Source organism: Desmodus rotundus, chromosome 4 (genome assembly GCF_022682495.2).
Source record: "Desmodus rotundus isolate HL8 chromosome 4, HLdesRot8A.1, whole genome shotgun sequence".
Taxonomy (NCBI): Eukaryota; Metazoa; Chordata; class Mammalia; order Chiroptera; family Phyllostomidae; genus Desmodus; species Desmodus rotundus.
Genome location: NC_071390.1, coordinates 152384297 through 152410088, shown reverse-complemented (window position 1 = coordinate 152410088; position 25792 = coordinate 152384297). Strand labels below are relative to the sequence as shown.

At 39.4% G+C, this 25792-nt stretch overlaps 1 protein-coding gene across 3 annotated transcripts in view; it reads right to left on the bottom strand.

Annotated features, from left to right (window-relative positions):
* CORIN (corin, serine peptidase) overlaps nt 1-25792 on the bottom strand; it is a 179614-nt gene that overhangs the window by 129403 nt on the left and 24419 nt on the right. For all 3 annotated transcript variants that reach the window (XM_024573820.4, XM_053922516.2, XM_053922515.2), the window contains exon 3: nt 15117-15317. In XM_024573820.4, the coding sequence (XP_024429588.2) occupies nt 15117-15317 (201 nt within the window). The remainder of the gene's footprint in view (nt 1-15116; nt 15318-25792) is intronic.

Below are 25792 nucleotides of genomic sequence, written 5' to 3'. Positions count from 1 at the left end.
TTAAATAAACCATTATTATCCATTCGAGTTGTATCTTACTTAATATAAAAGATATTCTAAATTTCATTTCCACTTACTCTTTTATAGTAAAACAAACCAATTTAATGATAAGGAAATAGATAAAAGACCCTTGAGGGACTTTGAAGCTGGAAGTTGCTACAGGTCCTTTCTACGCAGCACATTACTTAACCCTCCCACAAGCCTATGGACAAGCTGTTTGTATTCCCATTTGACAGATGACGAGACAGATTCTGTGAGGGTAAGAAAGGTAACACGCATTGTAAGTTGTTGATTTGAAAGTGAAATCACGTCTTTCTGACCCCATAGCTTGCTTTTTCCACTGTAGCATTCTGTCAAAGAGACTATTCCATTTTAAAAACTGTAGTTGACTTTATTAATCGTAATATAAAATATTTTAATGAACCTTTTTTGATTCCAGCAATAGAGTTGCTTCTCCAAGATCAGCGAAAACTAAACTTCAAAGAAAACAGTGAATCTGCTGCGAAAAGAAGTTACGATCTTCACCAAGAGACAGTGTGGACTGGAAATGCTTAGTGTCTGTTCCTGGCTGTGCTCCGAAGTCAGCCCAGGTCAAAACTGCATCAACAGAGTGGAATAATGAAGTACATTCTTTATTCTAGATAACTCACATGAAAAGGAACATTTGCCAGAATGATTTCTGGGAAAAACCAATCTGAAAAGATACGGTGTTCTTAAAACTATCTGTAAGAGGGTTCCAGAGAGATAAGAAGGAACAGAGAGCTCCAGACAAGGCCTCTCTGTGAAGATTCTGGCTTCTTAACCAACCCCGTAAACATCGAATCCAAACGTGGTAACTATTTTATTTCTCATACAAGAAATCAAGGAGACAAAAGTAAGACACATTTTCTTAAGGCGTAAATTGTGATGTTTTTAATAAGTCTTCATATAGACAAGGCATAGGTAAGACAGTGTCTTCCTAATTTGTGAAAAAAATAAAAATAAAAATGTAAGTCCCTACCTAGTGCAGTGCGGTATAAATTACCAGAGTTAAGAGCTAGCTGCTCCTGCCAGAAGAAGCATGACACTTGGGGTTTGATATTTCCTACACAGTTACATATATTCCACACTTAACATTTTTAATGCAACCTCAAGTCTCTTGGCAAAGCCTTTTGCCAAGCTTCAAGCTTTCACATCCTGCACATATATATGTATATGTCATTCCCCTTTCATTCACATATGCACATCCGTACTATTTGATTTTAGGGTGTGTAAATGGTAACTAAAGCCTCATAACCTGCTGCAATCCATTCATTGAACAAATCTGTAGGGTGACAAGGTTGTAACATAGTGAGGGCTTGATATTTTATTGTAAAATAATTATTCACATTCCATAGAACTAAATAAGATATAATATTTCAGATGATACATCTTTATCCATCAGTCACTTTTTATTAATTTGAAAAGAACTATACATCTTGTCCCCATATAATTATCTATCCTACAATTATGAATGATTGAATAACAGTAACTCAAATTTGTATGGCATTTTCAAGTTTGGAAAACATCTTTCCCATGTGTATTATGATGGTCCCACAGTCTGATTCAAATCCTGCCTTTATCGTTCTTTCTTTGTGCAATCTCTGACAAGTTACCAAATTTCTCTGTTTATCAGTTTCTTATCTGCAAATGGGGATCATCATATCTGTGTTACAGGGCTATTGTGAGAATTAAATGATTTCTACACAATGCCTATCATTATCACATATGATACGTTTTAAAAGTTTTGGCTGCAGTTAATCTCATTTGTGACTCACACAAACTCTGTGAACTAGACATGAGAGATATTTGTATCCATGTTATGGAAGCAGGAAAATTGAGGCAGAGATATGAAGATTTCGTTCTACCTCTTTCCTCTGAAGCCCATGAAGAATTCTTTTGTAGAGGGAATAACTACTCACTAATAATACATAGAGGATCAACATTCAAAGTTTCATTAATCAGTTTTGCTTACTTGCAAAATAAAGTACTGTTGGCTGTTACATTTTTTAAAAAACATTCACTAACTGTTTAAAAACATTAGTTATCTATTAAGAAAATATTAAGTCTGTATTCAGTCACTGCGCTTGATGCAATGGAATTTAAAAATAAGAATTTGAAATTAGACCACATTTTATTATTTAGTCAAAATGTACTTTCACACATATGAAAATTATTTTTATGTGCCATCTGTGGTAAAAAAAAAAAAAAAAAACCCAAATTCTATACTGATAAGAGTATAAGAAATGACTTAATGGCGCACCTCTTCACCAGGTCAGCATTTATTGTAAAATCACTGCCTCATTCGTGGTTAATTATAAGCTTTGCTGCTCACAAAGGCAATGAGATCTCAGCGGGCTTTCCATCCATCCCTGTGTAGTTTTCCATCTGCCCTGTGTGGGAATCTCACGTTAGGTTTTGTGACAGCCAAGGTTTAAGCATTGGAGGAAGGAAGGACAGGGCAGACCTGTACGCTAAGGTTGGATTACACCAGCTAGCTATTGTGGTTCTGAATGTATTCGCAAAATGCTCATTCAGATATTTCTCTCCAACTCAGAATTCTCTAAACTTCAAATCTGTAACAACTCAGCCTCAACCTGAGCTGATATTTACCTTTTTACTCTCTGAATCTGCAAAGAAAGAGTTTGCAGGGCACATGATTGTAAAGGAAGATATGTTCTCCACACTCGAAATGAGGGATTTAAAATAAATTTCTGGTATTATTTTTTGGAATGCATGTGACATCTTACTTCATTTTAATAAATATACATTTTATCTCATTACAGGCAATATAAGTTGAGAAAGTAAAAGCAGAACATGAGCAACTACTCAACGAGAAAAGGGAGGGAGTAGTGGAAGAGTTCCTGTGAGTTGCATCCTCATTATGCACGGACCCCATCCCTAACTGACAGGCAGCCCTGAAGTTTGGGAGGCCTTTCCCTACCCCCAGCTCCAGGCATGGGGCCTGTCTAGCCAACGACAATCAGATCATGACATTGCCTGGCACTGTGCTTAGTCCGAAGGCAGATTCTCTATTGAAGTTGGTCCTATCACAGTAAAGCCAAGGAGCAGAATGGGCTACATAATTTGGGGCACTCAGGGAGCCCTTCCATGCTCAGGGCCCCACGCCACCACACACCTCGGCACACCTATGAAGCCAGCCAATGATTAGAGAAGGAGTCCTCCCTCCAGGAACCTCTAGGACTCTCCCCACAGGAGTATTCGAGCAGTGGTCCCAGGGTTTCCCTCTAACATTTGGTAAGAACTACAGGCGATCAGTTTCAGGGCCCTTAGGGCTTCCAGTACTGTCAGAGGCCTTCTGCCTTTTATATGACTTTAGGATGTCAGAGGCAGAGGCAGCGATAACCAAACACAGCGATAACCTGGCTTTGCCCACCCATTTGAACATTGCATAAAAGAAGTGCCTCTCCTGGGAAACCGGATGTATGTGCACACTGCATTTCAACTCCAGCTTGGAGGGGCACACGCTTCTCCAGGGAGGCTGCCCACACTTGGAACTGCGGGGGAATCCCTGCCCTGCCCTTGTAAGCAGCCGCTTCCCTCCTGAGTTTAGCCAAGAGAAGAAGCATGTTCGAAGGCCAGTGTCCCAACTAATGGACTAAAATTCTTGCTGCCTTCTATAGTACCTACTTCTAAATTACAGTGTACCTAGTAAGGCCAACCTATCATGAGTCAGTCATTTTGAGTCCTTAACACATAGGAGTTTCTCAAGACAATACTAATGGCTATAACTCTATTTCTACTATAGATAGATTAGAGGAATTTGATCAAATTATAACTGAAGACATTTGTTGGGCATTAAGAAAAGGGTTTCTTCTTTTTCAAGAAGATACTAACAGAAAATTTTAGAATACTTTTCTCCGACTTGTTACCAATTATAGTAGATAATATCAATTCACTTGTCAGATGACAAAACAATAGGATTGTGTAACACTTGATCTTGAATGATGTCAATCCTGAAACTTCCTCTTTCCTGCCATTTTCATGTTAGGATGGAAATGGGAATAACTGGAAGTGAGGGCTCGGTGATAATAAAACTAAAAAAAGAGAAACATGGGAAGTTTAAACATGGAAATGAATATATACAGTGTGGGGGGGAAATAGGTGTACAATAGTAAGTTTGCAAAAGAGGGTTTATTATTGTATTATTATTTATTAATTATTATATTATTTTCCACATGAACAACTCTAAACTTACTTTTGCCCCACCCTGCTGCCCCAGGTTCAAGCAGAGCGCACACACCGCTCACCTAGAGAGATAAAGATCAGAGGGCGCAGTGGAAGGCACGGAATACTCGACACAAAAACCCGAGAGGGGATGTCAAATCAGTCTTGTTTCTTGGGGCACCATAATTTTTCCTCAATTGGAAAATTTTGGAACAGACATTTTAATGATAATTAAATATTTAATATAGGATTTAACATATTCCTCTATAAAGCTTTTCTTTGTACTGGACAATTTCTTAAAACTATGAAATACAGTATTTTAATTAAAAACTAGCTAGTAAAATTCCTGTGTCAACAGTACAGAGAGTAGCCCAACTTTCAACTATGAGAGCAAGCTTAAACTCTACTACAAGAAACACTAGGGGAAAAATGCTTTAAAAAGGGTTCTGAGAAAATGTTGAGAGGATGAGAGAGGGCATGTGGGTGTCTGCTGTACTATTCTCTCTACTTTCATGTGTGATTAAAATTTTATGTGTGAAATGCTTTCTTTAAAGAAAAGATTCTGAAATATTGTGGACTAAATAATCGGAAAGCCGACTCATTATAAAGACCTAGAAATATTTTGTAAAATAAGACTTATTTTATGTAAACAGCTAACTTCTCCATAAAAAAAGAAAATGTCAAGATTCCAGAAATGCTGCGGTAAACTGACAACATTCAGTCCGTAACATTCCACCCTGGCCCCTCCAACTCGTGTCCTTATCACATGCAAAATCCTTTCCTTCTATTCCAACAGCTCCAAAAGATGCTCATTCCAGCAACTACTCTAAAGTCCGATGTCTGAAGTCTCATCTAAATACCATGTAACTCAGACAAGGGTGAGACTCAAGGTCCAATTCATCCAGAAGCAAAATTCCTCTCCAGCTGTGAATCTGTGAAACTAGACAAGTTATGTGATTCCAAAATACAACAGTGGGACAGGCACAGACTAGACATTCCCATTCCAAAAGGGAGAAATAGGAAAGAAGGAAGGGTGGACGTGTCCCTGCTTGGCCACTGATGGGGCTTGCTATGTCCCCACACAGGGCCGGCTTCACTGTCTCTCATTATTAGCTGTAGCATGGCCACTTGGCCAGTCCCCAAACAGGCAAAGAGCTTTGATTTGAGGTCTTCATTTCCCATGACAACCTTCCCATATTAATTTATTTTTAAAGTGTTTTGTTGACTTTCAGAGACACGTAATATGGTAACATGGTCACTGTGGCTGAACAGCCACTAGGTCATCATAAATTGGTCTCCGGAAGTTCCTATGCTAAGGCTTTACCCAGGACACATTTATAAACGTATAACCCAAACAGAAACAAACTCTCCTAGCTTGATTACCTAATGAACGGCGGAAAAACTGCCAAGTAATTCCAAAGAGGGTATCCTCCCACTTCCTGAGGTGATAAATTCTCATCAATACCCGTAAAAGACAGGTTGGCCCTCCCATAAAATTGAAAACTAAAGTCTCTGTTCAATTTATCTAAGCAATCTATAATTATCTGAGACAATTATATTATTGGCAAGTTTTTAAATCTAAGAATAAGACAGCATAATCTTATTAAAAATGGAAACTCCAGGACACCTTTTAAATTAAAATTTACTTTTATAGTTATAAAGAAAAGTTTTTGATGTTTAGGGAAATGAAGTATTTATTATAGCATAAAAATGTCATGAATTAGCCAGCTTGACTTTGAAAAAGAAAAAAGAATTGAAATGGATCATGTTTTCTTTCACCCATGAACCTCTCTTACAGAATTTGTTTAGTTATAAATAATATGTTCATGTCTCCAAGTAGCTACTTGGCTACTTGGGGACAGGACTTCTACCTGACCCATCTTCACAGTCCACACAGCCAAACCCCAGGGCTTGGCACCCAATAAATAGCTGCTGGCAAACAACTGGTGCTTCCCAGAATACTAACCTAGACTCTCAGAAATTGAGATGTCTCATAAAGCTTTGAAGGGTATATAAGTACCATAATGAGTTTACAACAATTAGTATAATTATAAACCACCACTATAATTCATCAAAGCAAATACCACATGCAAATATTAGATTGATGCAAAGCAGAAAAATAAAAGAATAAAATATATCAACACTAAAAGACAAAGAATGGTTTGCATCAAGTGTGATGATGCAAAGCTTTTGGCTTGGAAAACTAGTTACCATACTCATTTCAACTACAAGTAAGGCAAAAAGCATATTCTCCAAAGACACAAGTAACAGCAAACAGATTCCTACTGATGGGTGTTTTGCGCTCAATGTAAAATTGCACAAAGACCAAAACTCTGAGACAGTTAGCAAATTGAATGATTCAGGCAAAGAATATATACAGTGCCAATTTTCTTTCAGAACCAGAGAGTAGAGTAAATTAAAGATTTAAAAAAATATATTTATCTGAGAATTTGGCTTTTAAAACATTGTTTTTGTTCTTGAATTTGATTGGACTGTTTTGGCAATGCTGTTATCATTAATATATCATATAACAGCATGCTACTGTTTTTCTCTATGTGGATCAAGAGTATTTGGGCTGTTCCTCTTGAAGAAAAAAGTGTGATAATGAATCTGGAGAGAAAAATTTTGAGCCACAAGCCTTTTGGGACATAACTATTTAACTCTGACTCTCATTTGCTGTATTAATGTGTTATAAGCTCCTTACTTTGGGGGGGATCTGTCACTAGTGGAAATTTGCAAGATTCTTTTCAGAAAGAGGGTCAAGAAGTCCTGCCCAGAAATCTTTGAAAAGGGAGGAATGGGATTGTAGCCAAAGGAGAACGACAGGCACGGTTCCACTACTCCTTTCAAAAGCCTGGCTCTGCCAATGATTCAGTTTGCTCGCCCTGGGAGGAACCCAATACATCCTAGGGATGGAGTCGTCTAAAGATGGAATAAGGAGGAAGGAAAGGAGACTGCGGAGAAAAAACGGCAAGACAGAGTCCATTCCTACATTCAAATTTCCTTTCTCCCCCTCCCCCCAGGAATGCTACCGTGCTAACCAGACAAACGTGCAACAGTTATTTAAATGCTCCACTTAGACATTTAGCCAGAAGCCCACGTCTAACTCTCATAACTGTTCTCTAAATCTGAAGAATATGATTTAATATATAGGAGAGGGCAACCAACTGGACTTGACCATTGAGGTCTAACACTGGCGTCCGACAGAGTTAGACGTAAGGGATAGCATCCAGGGTCATCACGGCAGTAAGTTTTGAAGCAGCAAATTCTTAATGAAATAACTTAGGCTGGCTTCAGACTCTCCCAGGGACCAAAATATATATATATAGAGAGAGTATATATAAATATATATATGAATGTAAATATGTAAGAATATATTTATATATTATTTTATATATAATATAAAAGAATATACATATGTATATGTACCTTCTTTTCCTGTATAGTATGTGTCCTTAATCATAATCCAAACACCCCCACAGGCCCACACATAGAATTTTTGCCTGTGAAAAACCTGGATGAGAGATAAATAGCATCTTTATTTCCATTAACCTCTAACTGAAATTTAGCATACTTAAATTATCAATGTAGGCAACAAACATAGAAAAACAAGTTAGAAATCATGAATATTTTCATAGCAGCACGAAATTATTGCAAACATTTCAAAATATTCTTTATGTTCGTTGCTGTTATAAAACTGCAGTTATTAACTATTAGATATATTTCCATATCATGTATTATGCTATCAGAATTTGTATTTATAATATTTTCATCACAAAATGGTAATAAAATTGCCTTCTTTTGTGATTCTGTGTTATTTGTTTTAAGCACCAAACATTATTCTGAGAAGTTCTATAGGCCTCGCATGTTCTTCTGCATCTGGGGAGCTTACACTACCACAGACCCCGGCTGAGCGAGTTGGTTACCATTTCTCTCTGAACTGCCACTAAGTATTTGCTACCACGTACTTTGCTCTGTAACTGAGAAGAGTGTCTACTGAGTCTGTCTCTGTTCTGTTCTTACTTTAAAAAAAAATTTATTTATTTTAGAGACAGGAAGAGAGAGAGAAACATTGATTTATTGTTCTACTTATCAAACCCTCAGCCTCGGCAGGTCAGGATGATACTCTAACCAACTGAGCTACGTGGCCAGGGCCCTCTGTGCCTTTCCTGATGGCTGGCAAATGTCTGTTGAAATAACTTTGTAGGCCCAAGATGAAACCACTCCTGTCCAGGGTGCCAGGTCAGCAAACCTAAACTTACGTAACTTTTCTGTAAATGCCCTGTAAATGCTCTGCTCTGCCAGAAATGCAGCCTCTCCAGTCAGCCAGTCTGCAAACGCCAAGCATACTTATGTCCCATCCCTTCTTACCCCAACTCTGATGACACGGCCCCAGCCAATCAGGTATTTTCTATTTTTCTCTTCCGTGTTCCTTATCTTATAAAAGCTTTCCGCCTTCCACCCCGTCTTGTAATCCTAAAGGAGACTGTCCACTTCATGAAATGTTAAATAAAGCTTTTATCACCTAAATTGTCTTTAATCATTTTTTAATAATTATTTTATTGCTGTTCAATTAGTTGTCTGCATTTACCCCCACCACTCCTCCCCCCACCCCAGCCAAACCCACCTCCCTCCCCTGCTTCCACCCCTCTTGGTTTTGTCCATGTGCCCTTTATAGTAGTTCCTGAAAACCCTTTCCCCCTTCCCCCCATTATCCCCTCCCATCTCCCCTCTGGTTACTGTCATATCGTTCTTAATTTCAATATCTCTGGTTATATTTTGCTTGCTTTTTTCTTTTGTTGATTATGTTCCAGTTAAAGGTGAACTCATATGGGATTTGTCCCTCACCACCTGGCTTATTTCACTTACTATGATGCTCTCCAGTGCCATCTATGCTGTTGCAAAGGATAGGAGCTCCTTCTTTCTCTCTGCTGCGTAGTATTCCATTGTGAAAATGTACCATAGTTTTTTGATCCATCCATTTACTGATGGGCACTTAGGTTGCTTCCAGCACTTGGCTATTGTAAATTGTGCTGCTATGAACACTGGGGTGCATAGGTTCTTTTGGATTGGTGTTTCATTGTTGCTAAGCTAAACTGCTTAACTGTTAAAAAATGGTTTTTAACTGTTAAGCCTGACTGCTGAGATCTTTAATCATTTTTTTAACAGTTAAGCCGTTTAGCTTAGCAGCAATGTAATCATAAATAGAAAGTCAAATACAGGTCCCCAAAATCATATAAAATTTGTCATAAGATGGTGATCCAGGTGATTGAGAGTAGGCTTACATTATTTCTTATTTTCATGGAAACAAAAGCGTACACTTAAGAAATTCTTATAGAGAAGTCTCAAATCCTTCAGAGCACTCCTGAGGTCCCTCAGACCCAGACAGAGAAACACTGTCCAACAACATCACAGAGGAATGATAAGGATACAAGTCTAAGCTGCGTCGAAGCCGCTCACCCATACACCTTCACACACACCAGCAGAGACTCCTGCTCCAAACTGCACAATAACCTCCAGGAGGGAATCTACAGAGGTGGGTCCATGACTCTGAGGGCAGTAGAACTGCTGCTGAAGAACATCATAAAAACATTTAGGGTTCCATTCTTAATAGGATTAGAAAATATTAGGAAAAAAGGAGAGGAAACTTCCCTGATTCCAAATGTCTAGTTACACTGCCTCTCCCAGATCTGCCCTTGGAGAGTAGCCTGAAGAATGGTAACCCGGGCAGATTGGTACCTGCTCTGACTCTCTGAGCTTCACATTCAAGCAGAGCTCACTTTCAAGCTCACAGAAATGCCGGGTTAAAAACAGAAAACAAGGAAGAAAGAATAACCTTAAGGTTTTATTTATTTTTTTAATTGTTGTTCAAGTACAGTTGTCTCCATTTTCCTGCCACCATTCCCTCCCCCATGCACCCCCACCTCGCACCCTCAATCCTTGGTGCATAAGCTTTCTACATTTAGTAAGTTTGGGGTATGTATTTAGAGCATTTTGGTACAGTGATCAGTGTTAATAAGTCACTACTATTTAGACAGCTTCATGGCCACGATCCAAGTCATTTTACCATCAGAAGAGAAACTGCGTAGTTCACTGAGAAAAACGCAAACACTAAAAATTAAATATAAGGTAAATACCCATTATTGAGAGAATAACTAAAGTAAATTATTATATGATGACATGGACTACTGTTCAGTCATCGTAAGAATGATTTAGAGATATTTACACAAAATATTCTTGAACAAGAAAAACATTACATAGAAAAGTATATGTAATAAATGGGATCCCACTTGAAAACAATGACAAAAGCACCGGTTCATGTATGTTATTTTGCATGCACGTATGCATACATATGTTCATATGTAATATATAATAGTATGAGCATAGAGGAAACTACAAAATCATACATACTAGGTTGTTAACATTGGGTTAACTGTGCGTAAGGATAGAGTAATAGGATGCAAAAGGAAGAAGGAATAAAGCAATTTATACAAAAAAGCGGGAAAAGCCATATAAATTTTTATATGTAATATAATCATATTTGTGTATTAAAAAATATATCAATCCCAATGTTGGGGGAAATACAAAGTATTGTAGGGTAAGACCCACCAAAGTCTGTTCTTCCATGAAAGCAGGAAAAAATTATGAAAATCTAATCTCCTAAAACTTTGGGATTTAACCAAAAGCTTGCATTTTTCATTATTCACGAAAATTGTCTGTATCACCATAAGAACTATGAGCTTTGTAGCATTTTAACTTGCCTTTTAGCTTCACCCTCTCCTCAGTTCTGTAATAGCCTTGAAAACCCAATGGCAACAAGGGTAACTATGAAAACTGACAATTTAGGAAGCAATGGAGAGGGCAGAATGTGTTTGCAGCTCCCCCAAAAGCCATCCCCAGAGATTTGATGCCATTCAATCTATCTGGAAGCTCCTTAGGAAGGATCTGTTCTCAGAGCTGGTCTTTGTCTGACCTGATTCAGAGCTTCCTGAGTCTATACAGACAGCTCCAACCCCAGGGTGCTTGTCAAACACAGTCTGTGGCAATTGTTTAAATCACAACCACCCAAGGCAAGAGTGAATACCTGTTGGAAATAAGAGTCTGAAAAAACCTCAAAAGGAAAAACTAGGAAATGAGATGTCCAAAGGGGCCTCTGAAAAGCTCTGGCATATGCCTTGGGATCTTAGAAGGCCAGGTATGGTGCAAGGCTGTGCCCACATCCAAGAAAGGTATGAGAGGCCAGTCACAAAAGCCTCACAGTTATTGAATGATGCCCCTTATATGAGAAGTTCAGGCAAATCCATAGAGACAAAAAGTAGATTTGTTTTAGACAGAGGCTGGGGGAAAGAAAAAATAAGGAGTAATAAATATGGCATTTCTTTCTTCAGTGATAAAAAAAATGTTCTAAAATTAGATAAGAGTGACAGTTGTACAACTCTGTGAATATATTTTTAAAATACTTAATAGTACATATTTCAAGAGTGAATTTTATAGAATGTTGACTTTACTTCAAAAAAACATTTTTTTAAAGTAAATGGAAGGTACAATGTGTTTTCATCTGATATAGGAGATTCAGGAGCTGGTTACCAAAAACAGAACACTCCAAGCTTCCAGTACCTTAACCCACTCTTGTTACTTTAATTTCTGATTGATTTCTAAGTTATTCTATTGTGTGCCACATTATTTTTAACCCCAAAGCTCTCGGTTGGCCAGAGTTTTTCTCTTTCCTTAAAATTCTATTTATGCTAAAATATTTATAAAAGATATAAGGAATAAAAGTGAAAATGAAAACTCAAATACAGAAAGCAACCTAGAAAAATCCCTTGCTGAAATATAGCATGAAATCTAACTATGGACCTTTTTCCTTCCTATATCACAACTGGTTTTCAAAGTGCGACTAATGAAACTGCAGAAAGAGCAGATGTCACGTCAAGCCTAGCTCACATTCACAAAGCCCAGCTCTGCAGCACAGGGTCACGTGGGGAGGTGCTCTGGTTAAAAGTTTACGAACTATATAATCCTATGCTACGGCTTGATACTAAGGACCCCCCGGAGGAAATGTCTTAAGGAAAGTCTATTTCCTGGTACCTCTTGCCAGGAGTTCTCCCCTCGGTTTTCTATCCAGGATATTTGGGTAGGACGGAATGTCTGGCTACTGTATTTTTGGACTGTAGTGGACTTAAATAGCTTTTACATATGCCTGGAATTTAAAATGACGTTTTCATTAGAGAATAATTGAAACCAGAGACAAGGCAACTTCTCTGCCAGGTGTTAGTACGGATACAAGGCATTAAATGATACTTTAAATAAAATCGGTTAAATAAATTTCAAGTGCAGAGTGTGATTAGGCATTACTAACCAAAGTGATAAATCAGATACTAAAATTTTGAAATGACTGTAGTTTATTTATTTACTCACTCAACAATTATTTTACTGATCATGGGCTATGATGCAGTAAACAAAACAGACTACTCTTCTGCTCTCTTAGAGCTTAAAATTCGGACAGTAATGCTCCTGCGACTGCAAAGAAAAAAATTAAATTAAATGAGGAAGCATGACGTACTTGAAAGAGTGCTGGCCTAGGAGTGTTAAGATCTGAATCTCAATTCCACGTCTAACGATTACTACACAAGTGATGTTGGACCTGGCAACCTAATTTCCCTAGGACTCCATTCTGCATCTTGAAAAATGTTATATACTGCCTGTGCAGGGTACCTCACCAGTTAATTATAAGAACAAAAGAGAAACTATTTAAACATGCTCTGAAAACTGCCAAAAGCTCTATAAGAACAGGCTAGCCATAGTACTGAAGTGTATGAAAAACTATCAAATCCTTTGCAACAAGCAATTTTAGTTAATACAGACAATCTGTGGAGGGTCTGTGTGGTCAGACAACAAAGCTCACTGCTGACAGTCAAGCACACGCACAACATGGAATGACACGGATGCAAAAGTCTCAGCCTTTCTCCATGTAATCATTCTAATTTCATCTGGATTTCCCTTACATGTCAAATTACATTCACATTCTCAAACAATTTCCAGCCATAGGGAGAAAAAATGACTCAAACAGACTTCCATCAGACTTCCAAACGGAGCAGCAAGCACCATATGTTTCTTTACTCTTCAGAGTATGTGTTCGTCACCTCCACTTGAATCTTAACAAATAATGGAACTTCCAAAATCGGGACACATCCACTTAGTAAAAGAAAAGAACAATGGCTGTAATTGCAACCACATTAAGCTGACTGAGTTTCTGCTTAAACTACTTATGCACTTCTGATGGAAAAATACTGTCCTTAAGAATCATGAGCTACTGAAGGCATGACCGAAATATTAAAAACCTCAAAATTAAACTCCGGAAGAAAATAAATTTTACTTGGCATAATTGGGGTTTGCAGTCTTACTGTCAGGTAATGAACACAACCCCGTACGAATCACTGGTAAACACCAAGCCTAAGACACAGCCAACACCTCTTGGTGCTGTGTGAAACAACCGAACCCAAGCCGTCTGTCTCTTGGGGCCAGAGAAACAGAATAATCCCACTTTTCTTCAGACATTGGCAAACATGTACTGTGATAGCTGAGAGTCAGCCTGACTCTTCCCTTCCTGGCTCAGAATAAAAATAAATACTCTGTCTTAGACCTCAGATGTGATTTCCCTGTGCGGGTTTTCACGAAGAGGGAGGGACAAACAAGAAAATGATCGTGGTCCTGGCTGCTATGGCTCAATGGATTGAGCACCAGCCAGTGAATCAAAAGGTCCCCAGTTTGAGTCCCAGCCAGGGCACATGCCTGGGTTGCAGGCCAGGTCCCCACTTGGGGGCATGAGAGAGGCAACCACACATTGATGTTTCTCTCCCTCTCTTTCTCCTTCCTTTCTCCTCTCTCTAAAAAATAAATAAATAAAATATAATGTAAGAAAATGATCGTGGATGGTTGGGCTCGGTATAATGTCAATCACATAATTTTGTTTTAGGAAAGAAGTAGAAAGGAAGAATCTAGACAATGGCAGAGAAGTTCTGACTATGCTATACCAGTTCTGGTTATGTTTTACCAGTGCTAACTCAGAGCTGAAGTTCTTTGGCATTTTCCACACAAATCCACTCTCATCAGTGCTCTGGAAGCTTAGGAACTTTAGGGATACTAGGGGTATTATCCCAAGGGGTATTAGGGAATAGAGTCACGTTCCAGAGCATATTGTCTGCCACCATCTAACTGACCCAGTCTCCACACTTTCTGTCTTCTCTCTCTTCCAGCTCTTTTATGGGAACAAGTGACAAATCTCTCCACGTGTCCTCACACAGAAGTTTCACACATGCCATTTTCCTCAAGGTGTGAGAACTTGTCAGTCACCAACACGTACAATAAATTGCACAGCCAATAAAAGAGGGAGGAGGGTGAAGTAAGGGAATAAGAACACATGGATAAGTCAAAAGCAAATGTGGGGACAGCTCCTGTTAAATCAGTTGGCATTCATTTATAGAACCGGGATCCCTTCTACAAGGCATCAATGACAAAATAAGTAACTTAATTTACATACTAATTTAACCATCTCAAAATAAGTAACTTAAAACTTCAAAACAGAAACAAACTTTTAGAGGTAAACCATCACAAACCCAGTACCATGGCACGGGGGCAGACAGCAAACACATCTCTGCCTCAGAAATGCTGACTGACACTGACACCTGCATGACTTACTCAGGCCCCTATCTGCACGGCAGGGCTGAGAGAGAGCCCTTCGTGTTTAGGAAGGGGGCGCTCCACTCGGCTCGCAAGAGAAGTGAGTGGAGCTTTGCCTGTATGACCAGCAAGGGTCTGTGAATTAAGAGCGTCTGTTGTCACACGTAAAAATCTACCTGTGGGCTCCGCAGACAGTAAAGGGCATGTGCATTCAGCACCTGCAGACTTACTTGAGTTCCTGTGACCTCGGTCCCCTGGGAGAGAAGCATCTGTGGTCCAGGCTGGAATGTGTTGGTTGGGACGTGGAATAGATGTCACAGTGCTCTCGTGATAGGCTGTATTTGCAGAAATAACATCAGGCACTTGGACCTCTCCATCAGTGGCCATAGGCTCACTCCCATTTGGTTTAAAATAGGTTTTTGGTAATGTTCCTGAAAGATAAAATATACATATATATTTTTTAAAACTTCCTAAAAGTATTCATTTTTTAAAAACATATTAAGAAAACTCTAGAGCTACTTTCCCAAGCCTCATTCTATCCAGGCAAACACAAAGAAAGGTGATGGATAGCACAACTAATAGGTAGAGCTTCTCTTCTACACAAATCGCACAACCCTGTGAATAAACTATTACCTTCTCATTGAGGTTTCCGGTGCCTAAAGAAGGTAGGGCTGTTCTCCCTCACCTGAGACCTCCCACAGTTAAAAAAATGTGGTGGATCTCACAGTATTTCCTTCCTGCCTTCACTTTCTCAATTGCACCCATCATTTTATGCGACTCAGCTCCCAGGACACATGCTCCCCACATCTGTCTGCCACCAAAGACACAATCGTGCCTCCTTAGCTTCATCCTTATGTTTCTTCACATTTTGCAATAAATTTCAGTGAACTACGCATAACACAAAAATAAAAATAACAGGTCTCATATATTTGCCAATACTTACATCATAGAAAAAATATATTTAAAAAAGTGAAACGTTAATCTCAACAAAAGAAGAAGCTAAATTTCTTCATTTTAACCAGAAGGTATAAAATATAGTTACAGGAAATAAGAAATAGTCACTAAACTAAGATGATCAACCAGGCACTTTCTCAAGGTATTCCTTCACGGGCACAGTGAGGAGTCGAACCCAACTAGTGGGAACCACCTAGCTTTGACTTGAGGCAGAAACTTTTGAAAATTTTGAACAAGATAATGTATTTTTAACTCAGCCAAAACAGACAACAGACTGTTTCCAGAATATAGCACTATAGTTGAGTATGCTACTAAAATAAATGAATGTGATATTGATCCATTATAGAAATACCCAAGGGAGATTTTTTTCTAAAAACATTTACAGTAAATGCTCTAATTGGTTCTCATTTTTGCAAACAGTCCATGGACTATTAAAAGTAAAAGAAATATAAATAAAATGTTTAATATCACTCTATGGAAAAAATTTCTCTACATGTGCTTGACACTTGGAAAACATTAACTACAAATCAAAATAGAAAAGCAGCTGTTTTCTAGCTAACTGGGGTCAACAGTTTCATCTGCCAAAGGATTCGAACTAAAACATTGGAGCGAAAAGCTGAGTCGCCCCTACACGGTGCAGGTAGGTCACTCTCCACACAGTGTGACACAAGTAAATATCAAACGCCGCAGGTGACATGAGAGACCTCGTTTAATTACTTCTAAAAATGAGGTAGAGTTTATTCTGTATCACAATAAATATGAGATAGACTAGCTTACTATAGAACATGCACTTTATCCATACAGAAATGTTTATGAACAAATTAGATGCAATGTTATTTTCATCCATTTGTTACTTGCTCTCTTCTTTACTAGTCTTATCAGAAAAGGGATTTTTTTCATATAATATGTTGTTTCCACCAATGTGGCTGTAGTGAATATACAAGGCCCATAAAGTTGATATACACTTATCATTCCCTATGAATTGGCACCAGGCTCTGTCGACATACTTTTAGCAAATGCCAATTCCTCCTAGTTATGCCCTTGAGTAATTCACTTAAAAGGAGATCCTTATTGTATAAAATATCCAGACGTTCTTAACATTTTGTTTGTAGTGATTAGCCTTATTAATAATCTTTCCTTTATCTTTTTTACCTAGCCACAGTGGTGAGTGGTAATAATATGTGGTTACTCCTAGAAGTCCTTTGAAACACCAACTTTCTTAGGTAAAACTGACTTTCTAAACATGAATAAATAAAGGCAGTTTTCTTACTCTTAAAATCTATGAATAAAGCAGCTTGGCAGAAGAGAAAGATGATGTATGATATATGATAGTTGTTATAGCTAATGTTCCTAAAGGATATTTTTGAGAGAGAGAGAAAGGAGTAAGAGAGACATGCAGAGACAGAGAACAAGCTGTTTGGAAAAGTCTGAACTCACTAGACAATTTTTTTCAAGCATCTCTGGAAACTGACCCACTCTCAACTCACAGTTAGTCATCTATGATGCATTTTTTAAAGAGCACAAAAATTAGAACTCAGTAAGACTACATACTCTCAAGCTATACCATGATGAGCTATAAAAGTGCTGAGTTATTAGCCCAAAGCACAGTGTTCATTCTTCCACATTCCTGTTTTTACAGTGCTGTGGCTAAAAGCACAGGTTGTACAGCCTGACCCCTGGGCTTACATCCCAATGCTAGCACTTAGTATCCCGAAACTTTGTGCAAACTCTCCACTGCCATAAAATAAGAAAAATAAAAGCACCTCCCTTCATGGGGCTGGTTGTTAAAGTCAAATTGGCCAATGTATAAACATTTGAAATAGTTCCTGGCACACAGGAAGTTCTCAATAACTATTAGTCATTGCTATACAATGATAGTAATGAAAGTAAAATTGTCTCCCTTAGGGCTACTAAAGTACTTTTAAATAAATACTGATTTCATTTTACCAACAAAGCAAAATGGCCACGAAAAGTTTTCAAAAATGAATTACTTAACCCACTTTCGAAGTGAGATGATGGTGGATCTTTCCTACTAAATTATGAATAATAGAACACCACGTGATATCAAGGTTGTAGGGCTCAGAAGTGTTTCAGCTCTACTTCACAGTGTTTAAGAAACTGTCTACAATTCCAGTAACAATAGCCACACTGTACCCCTTCAATGAGTGGACGGAGCACTGGGGTGGGCAGCACGATGCTGCCCAGAGACGTCCACATCCTAAGCCCCAGAACCTGTGAGTGTGTTACCTCACTCACCTTGCCTGGCAAAAAGGATGTTGCAGATGGAACTGAAGGAATATGAGACAGAAAACGTATCCTGGATGATTCGGTCAAGCCCAGGGTGCTTAGAAGCAGAAGAGGGAAGTGAGAGAGTGTGTGCCAGCCAGGGCCATTTAGTGTGAAAACGATTCAATGGGCCATTGCTCGATTTGAAATTAGGAAGGAGCCACAAGCCAAGGCATGTAGGAAGCCTCTAGAACTGGAAAAAATAGGACACAGAGTGTCTCCTAGAGCCCCCAGAAGGAACACAATACAACTATCATGTTAATTTTGGCCCAGGGAGACCTATTTTGGACTTCCGACTTCCATAATTCTAAGGTAATATATTTGTGTTGTTTTAACACAGTTCGTGATAATTTGTTACTGCAGCAATAGGAAACAAACACTTTGCTAAGTATCCTCACTGTAAGCTTCTACTGAGTTAGCTTTCCAAGAATCCTGTGAAACAGATGCCATAACTCTTCTTCACAGAATTTCAGAGAGTAGGAAACTGAAACTTATAAGAGTCCTTTAGCTTACCCAAGAATTGAGTTTAGACATGATACATACACATGCACACACACCCACAGACACTTCTCACTTTGGACAAGGTACACAGGTTGAAAAAATCAACCAGCAGCCATGACTGGTGTGGCTCATTGGGTTGGGCATTGTCCCGGAAAGCAAAAGGTTGCCGGTTCAATTCCCAGTCAGGGCACATGCCTGGGTTGTGGGCCAGTCCCTGGCTGAGGCACATGCAACAGTTGACTGATCAGTGTTTCTCTCTCACATTGTTGCTTCTCTCCCTCTCTTTCTCCCTTCCTTCCCTTCTCTCTAAAAAATAAATAAATAAAATATTTTTTAAAAATACACCACCACATACATGTAAATAAATTTATCTTCTGTGGGTTTGAAATTAATTCCTACATTTATATCTCTAGCCATGTGGTAACACATTTACTTTGCATTTTCTATGTGCCAGGAACTTTGTATTTACTCCCTGCGGAGAACACAAAAGCTAGTGAGAAGTACTTATCCCCAGATGTGTACAGATTGAAGGAGACAGCCATGTAGTCTAAAAATACAAACCATGCTACACGTGCTTTGAGAGTGATATGCATAGGACAGTCTGGTGACAAAAAACTAGAGAAGTAGCTGTCATTCCATTTGGAAAAGTCAGGAAAGTTTTCTTAGAGGAGAAGGATCCTTGATGTGAATCTTAAAACATGATTAGAGATTTTCTAAGTTTGAGCAAAGCATTTGTTGGGAAGAGAGAGGTGAGGTATAGTAACAAGGGAATGGAGAACTTTCTAGATAGACAAAGGTGGAAAAGATGTGCAAAAATTTAGCAGCAAGTGATTAAGCACAGCTAGCACATGGGGGACCGGCAGGAGAACAGGGGGAGGGAGTGGGAGCCGGGATATAGAGGGCAGTTCTTGTTAAAGCTTTGGAATTGATCTTGTTGTGACGGCGAACTTCTGAAGGATCTCAAGTCAGATGGGAGGTTAGAAGGATTGGTGTCAAGTCTGGAGGATCATCAGAAGGCTACTACAAGAGTCCAAGTGAGAGAAGAGTGAGGCCTGACCCGACGCAAAAGCAGCGAGGGTAAAGGGGACAACTGGGAGAAAGCTTTATGAGACAGAATTGTGAGAACTTGAGGAAAGAGTCAGCAGTCCCTTCAAGGTTTCAGGTTTGAATTACTGGGTAAATGAAGGTACCCCCAAATAAGATAGAGGTGGTAATCATTAGCGCTCTTCACAAATAGTTCAATCCTCTCCCATCCTGGTAGGACACATGCTTGCATTACGTTCTCTGGCCTCATCTCTCATCTCCTGACATCTTTGGTGTTGGTCAAAGGGTACAAACTTCCAGTTACAAGATGAGCAAGTTTGGGGATTTAATGTCCAGCCAGGTGATTATAGTTAATAATAATAATAGTACACTTTGAAAAAAAGGAAGACCCTCCAGTGCTCTCTCTCTCTCTCTCTCTCTCTCTCTCTCTCTCTCTCTCCAACTCTCTTTCTCTCTCTCTCTCTCTCTCTGGCACAACAACCACAAAGGTTCATCATCAATTCACTCCCTGGATGACATCAGTGAGCAAGGCACATCCTCCCACACCCTCCACCAACTTGCAAAGGACTTGTGGCATGAGTATGAAATTGACCTTTGTTGTATTGAAATCACTAGGGTTTGGGGATTATTTTTTGTTACACAGTGTAGCATAGCCTATCCTGACTGATACAATAGATAATGGAGAATGAAAAATAGAATTTACAGGAGCTTAGTGTTTTTATTGTCATAGATATATTGAGTATAAAATGCATGTGAAACATTCCAGGGGGAAAATCTAAATCAGGCACAATCCAAACATTTTCTCCAGGAGGCCTACTGGACTCCCCCACAAATTTGTGTCTTCTTTGTGTTCCCACAGACACACTGCTTACACCACACAAGAGGAACTGTCTGTTTTCTTGTCTGTCTCCTTGAAGGTAGAAGGTTTATGGTGCATGTCTGCACCTCAAGCACCCAGCAGAATGCTGGGCCCCAGGGTAGGCCTCAATAATACTTGTTGAGTATGAATGATGACAGAAGTCAGGGGGGTGGATGGCGTCGCCAAGAGGGGCAGGAGTGTAAAGTGAGAAGAGTGCTTTGGACACACATCTTAATATTTAATGGATGAGTAGAGAAATATGAGCTTAAGGAGATGGAGAAAGAACAGAGAGATAAGAGGGAAATCAGAAGTGATCATTTGCATGCAAAGCAGAAGAGCATTTCAAGAAAAAAATCCCCCAAAACAGCAGACAGAGCAGGACCATATCTGCACGTCACACCTGAATGGAAGAAAGTATTGCTGGCACCAGCTGACAGTGAGCATGCTCATTCTGAACTGGCGTAAACAAACACGAAGGAAAGCATAAGGCTCTTCATTTGAAAGTCCTGTGCAGCACACACTGGTTTCAGATGCTGCACATTGGATAAAAAGACATTGGTAGCTTTGGTAAGGCCAGATTTACCATATGAAAAGGAGAAAAAGAAGGGGGAGATCAGATGGCAGTGAGTTGTCTGAATGAAAGTGTAAAAATCACCCGGGGATCTTGTGAGAATGCCAATTCAGCACATACGGGTGGGACCCACGACTCCCCATTCTGCATTTCACACAGACCCCAAGTGGTGCTGGTGCGGCTGGTCCACGGACCACACTTTGAACACAAGGCCTTTAACTACCATTCCAAAAAGCTTTAGACGTTAGGTATAACCTCAGGCCTGAGTAGCTAAAGAAAAAATACCATCAAGTTTGAGAAGCCTGTGCTGTTAAGCCTGCAGCAGGAGGGCTGGGTTATTGAAGGAATTGGGAGATTTAAATAACAAATGAGGGGTCCAGCCATGAAGCATGATAAAATTTGTGTGTAAGGAAATCAGGATGTGAGAGGTTTTCCATTTTAAAACAATATTCAAAACATAGCATTATAAATTAAGATGTTAAGATTCTTATAATTTCAAATTCTTGTAAAAGCCACAAGCTGCGAAGACATTCACTAAGACAACTGTATTTTAGTTCAGTGACCTCCAGCCCATCTAGCGTTTTTGAAGAAGTAAGTCACTTTTGAAGAGCACAATTTCTCCTGAGTTCAAAAAATTGGACTATTTACCATGTTTCCTATACTCTTCACCACTAGAAATTTTCTTTCTTCTTTATTGCATGACAAAAATGAAAAATTAACAGGCCACTCATAGACTTTTCATAAGAAAACTAGGACGGTCACCTTAGGCAATTCTTCATAAGTTTATGGCTAAAACAAAGAAAATTTATTTTCAATGTGGATGAGTGGAAGAGCCTTTGAAACCAAGTCGTCAGAAGCCTGGGGGGAAGAAGTTAAGCGAATTCTAATGAGATTTTTTGGACCATTCACTTTGGTGAAATTAAATTGAGATGAACAATAGTTTGCAAAAGTCCATGCAGACCATCCCTCAAACACCAAATTTTCAGGGCTCTTGTAATAACCCCCCATTTTTCTCCCTGCCACACACTCTACTCACGTCCACCCTTCTCTACACAGCTGCCAAAGGCACCTTTTCTTTTAACTTTAATTTTTCAATCAGTTTCCTTTCAGTATTATTTTGTATTGGTTCCAGGTGTACAGTATAGTGGTTAAACAATCATATACTTCGTATTCTGCCGGACATTCCCAGCACCCATTTGACAGCACACATAGTTCTTGCAATATTATTGATTATATACCCTATGCTGTGTTTTACGTCCTGGGACTATTTTGTAACTACCAATTTGTACTTCTCAATCCCTTCATCTCTTCGGGGAGGGAGGTCAGGGGATTGGAACAAAGGCACCTTTTAAAAGCCCCAACCACATCCATCACGTCACTCCCTTACTCCAGCGTCCTCAGGATGGAGCTAACATTTGAAGGGCACTCCCCCAGGGAAGGCTTCCTCACCTCAAATCGGGTTCAGTCCCTCGTCATAAACTCTCAGGGTAACTCTCTCTTCCCACATAGGAGTCACCGCTGTTGTAATTAATTGACTGTGTGACTATGGTTTGATGCCTTCCTCCCTCGGGGCACTGTGGGGTGTGTGTGAGGGTGGGCACTATTCCAACCGTGCCCGATGCCCAGAGCACAGGGCCTCACACGTGACGGGCACTTGACAAATGTTTCTTAAAGGAATGAATAGTACCGGTTATATCTGCTATTGTATTTGTTGTACACATGCTTCTCAACTTATCAAAGTCATTTCACTTTAAATGTTGCTAATGTAACATAACATCATATCATGTAATAGAAATATTAATATAATTTAGGGTAAGCGTCAGGTCAATGTCTGATAAAGTGCTCCGAGGAGAAGCTGACTCTTCTGGTCATGTGAAGGCAGTGCAACCGCTGCCGGTTTAGTTCTTAGAAGTGAATTAGGCTCTGAAAGTAACTCTCAGTTCTCAGCATCAAAGTCATGAGAAACTTGTCATCACCTGGCAAATCCAATAGTCAGTCAACTTCCCTCTTTTCTAGCGACTTCATCAGCAATTAGAATACACTGTGGCGATGGCTTGGCTACGGGGTGATGGGGTTGTGGAGTACAGGATGACTAGGACGATGGGTCATAGTAAAAAGGTTGCAATTCTTACAGATAAAGTGAAAATAGGATGAACACATTTTAGTCCATTTTAAGTAAAACAGAACTATTTATTAAAATAATTATTTGACTTAATATGTATAAGCAAAAACTAATTCTTAACTTTCCTAACAAATTTTGTCATTTATAAAAACATTGACAAATATTACTTCATTTAACTTCCTTAACATTTTTGTGAAACAAATAAGAATTCTGATCCCCCATTTCACGGAGAGTAAAGTGTGTTACCCAGAAGTCACACCGCCAGTAACCAGGAGAGCGAGCCGCTGAACCTGGGCCTCCTTGTGTCAAGGTATAAATTCTTTCTCTGATACCATATGGCCTCAGTAGTAGACTGTAACTTTAGAAATAAAAACCTAGGTATAATATTGTAGCTTTCTCACTCTTTAATTTGCCTTTCAATTTCTTCTGAAAACTTGAATCCTTATTTTGGAATCCAAGCCGCTGAAATCACACAGGCAGCTCGGACTACCTGCTGATTTTAGAAACAAAATGAAACTAAACATCTGTAGCTCCAGCTTCGGTGTAGGGGTTGAGGGGAGACACAATTTGCTCTCTCCTACAGCCTATTGCCAAGATAATTACTCATAAAGTCCAACTCTTTTATCTTCGGAAATCTTTTTACCATCTTGACTTCATGCAGGACAGAAGCCCAAACGTGCAAAATTAAAGACACGTAGTACCTCTGTGTTTGTTAGCATAGAGCTTTCACTACCTTTTCCTAATCAATAATCCTCCACTATCTCTTTGACTTGTGAAGCCAGCACTCCTTGTATACACCATGAACATTCCAGCTTCCCTTAGCAACCAGTATGGACCCGGAAATAGCCGCAAAACTTTGAAAGAGCAGGCAGTTATAAACTCAAACCAAACAGAACATTTTAAAAAGTAAGCAGAATTTAATGAGGCTTCTTAAACAAAGATATAAAGCGACTCTATTGCTCATTGCAACAACAAACCCATCGGTTATAAAATAGGAACTGATTATTTGGGCAGATATTACTTCAATATATCTGTATCCAACCAGCTGCTGCAGAAGTGCAAAAAGAGCACTTTTGAAGAAGATGTCTGGAAAACTTCCACTTTCTAAAGGGTGCCTCCATATAAGCCAAAATAGCACTTAAAAAAGATTACAGATTTTGACTTCTTCCAGTCAGGACAGCGAGTGGGAAACATGGTACAGTGCACTCCCACGACCACATCAAAACTACAAATAACCTGAAACTAATATAATGTTGCACATCAACTGTAAGTGAAATTTTTTTAAAGTTTAATGGCTACAGATTTGTGCAGCTCCTAATCCCACACATAGGAGAAAAAAATTCTACTACCAGGTATAAACCCAAGACAAATGAAAACATGTCCACACAACAACGTGTACATGAATGTTCACAGCAACATGATTCAAAATAGCTAACACATACCAATAACTCAAATGTCCATCAATTGACAAATAGACAAACAAAATGTGATACGTCTACACAATGAAATATTATTTGGCCCTGAAATGGAATGAAGTACTAACCCATCCTACAACATGGAGGAGCCTTAAAAATGTTATGCCAAGGGAAAGAAGCCAGTCACATGAACCACATGTGGTCATATGAAATGTCCAGAATAGGGAAACTTGTAGAGACAGAAGGTAGATCAGTGGCTGCTTAGTGCAGGACAGAAGGGAAGGATGGGGGGATGATAGCTAACGGCCTAGAGTTCCTGTGATAACAAAAATATTCCCAGACTGACTTTGGTGACGCACTTGTCTGTGTACACACTAAAAGTTAGTGAATGGTATATGAGTTATATTGCAAGAAAGCTGCAAAAGATATTAAAATTTTAATAAATACATAATAAACCACTGAAAGCACTGCTTCAATAACATCCCTCAGGGGCCTCCAAGCACTGAAATACCTAAAAGTGTGTTTTAAACTTATATTCAGCCCTAAGAATGAAAGAAAACAGTCTTCAATGTGTGTGAGCCCCCGGGCACAGGAGTACACGAATGAAGTTTTTTCAAATGACGGTGGTATGACTGAGGGAGCTTCTACCAGACAGAGCTCCCCGGAGGTAACAAGTATAAATTCTGGAAAAAAAAGGAGCCACTGGAGGGCACCGGAGAGGAAGCAAAAGCAGGCCAATTCTGTAGAGGGGTTGAGTCTTGGAAGAAGGGAGTGGCATTGGTAAGTTTCAGGGCGTTTTCCTGCCCTTGGCCTAAGAGCAGGCCACAGGTGGAGCCACGCAGGCAGGGCAGCTACAGCCCTGGCGGAAAACCTGCGGTCCTGCTGGACACACTTCTTCCGTCCCCCTCTGCCTTTCGCCCTCTGACCTCTGATGCGTCTCTCCTCCTTTGCCTTCCGTGAAACCCAGCATTTCTGGTTCCTTTCCTTCCTCTCTAACCTTTCTTCCCGTACCTCTTACTCCTTCCCACTTCTCTGTCTCCCCTTTAAATATTAGCCTTTTTGACTACCCCCAAAGCACCTTACATACACCTCCATTATCAGCATGTGGTGCGACAATCATTTCTTCCTCTCCATCATGAGCTCCTGAGAAAAAG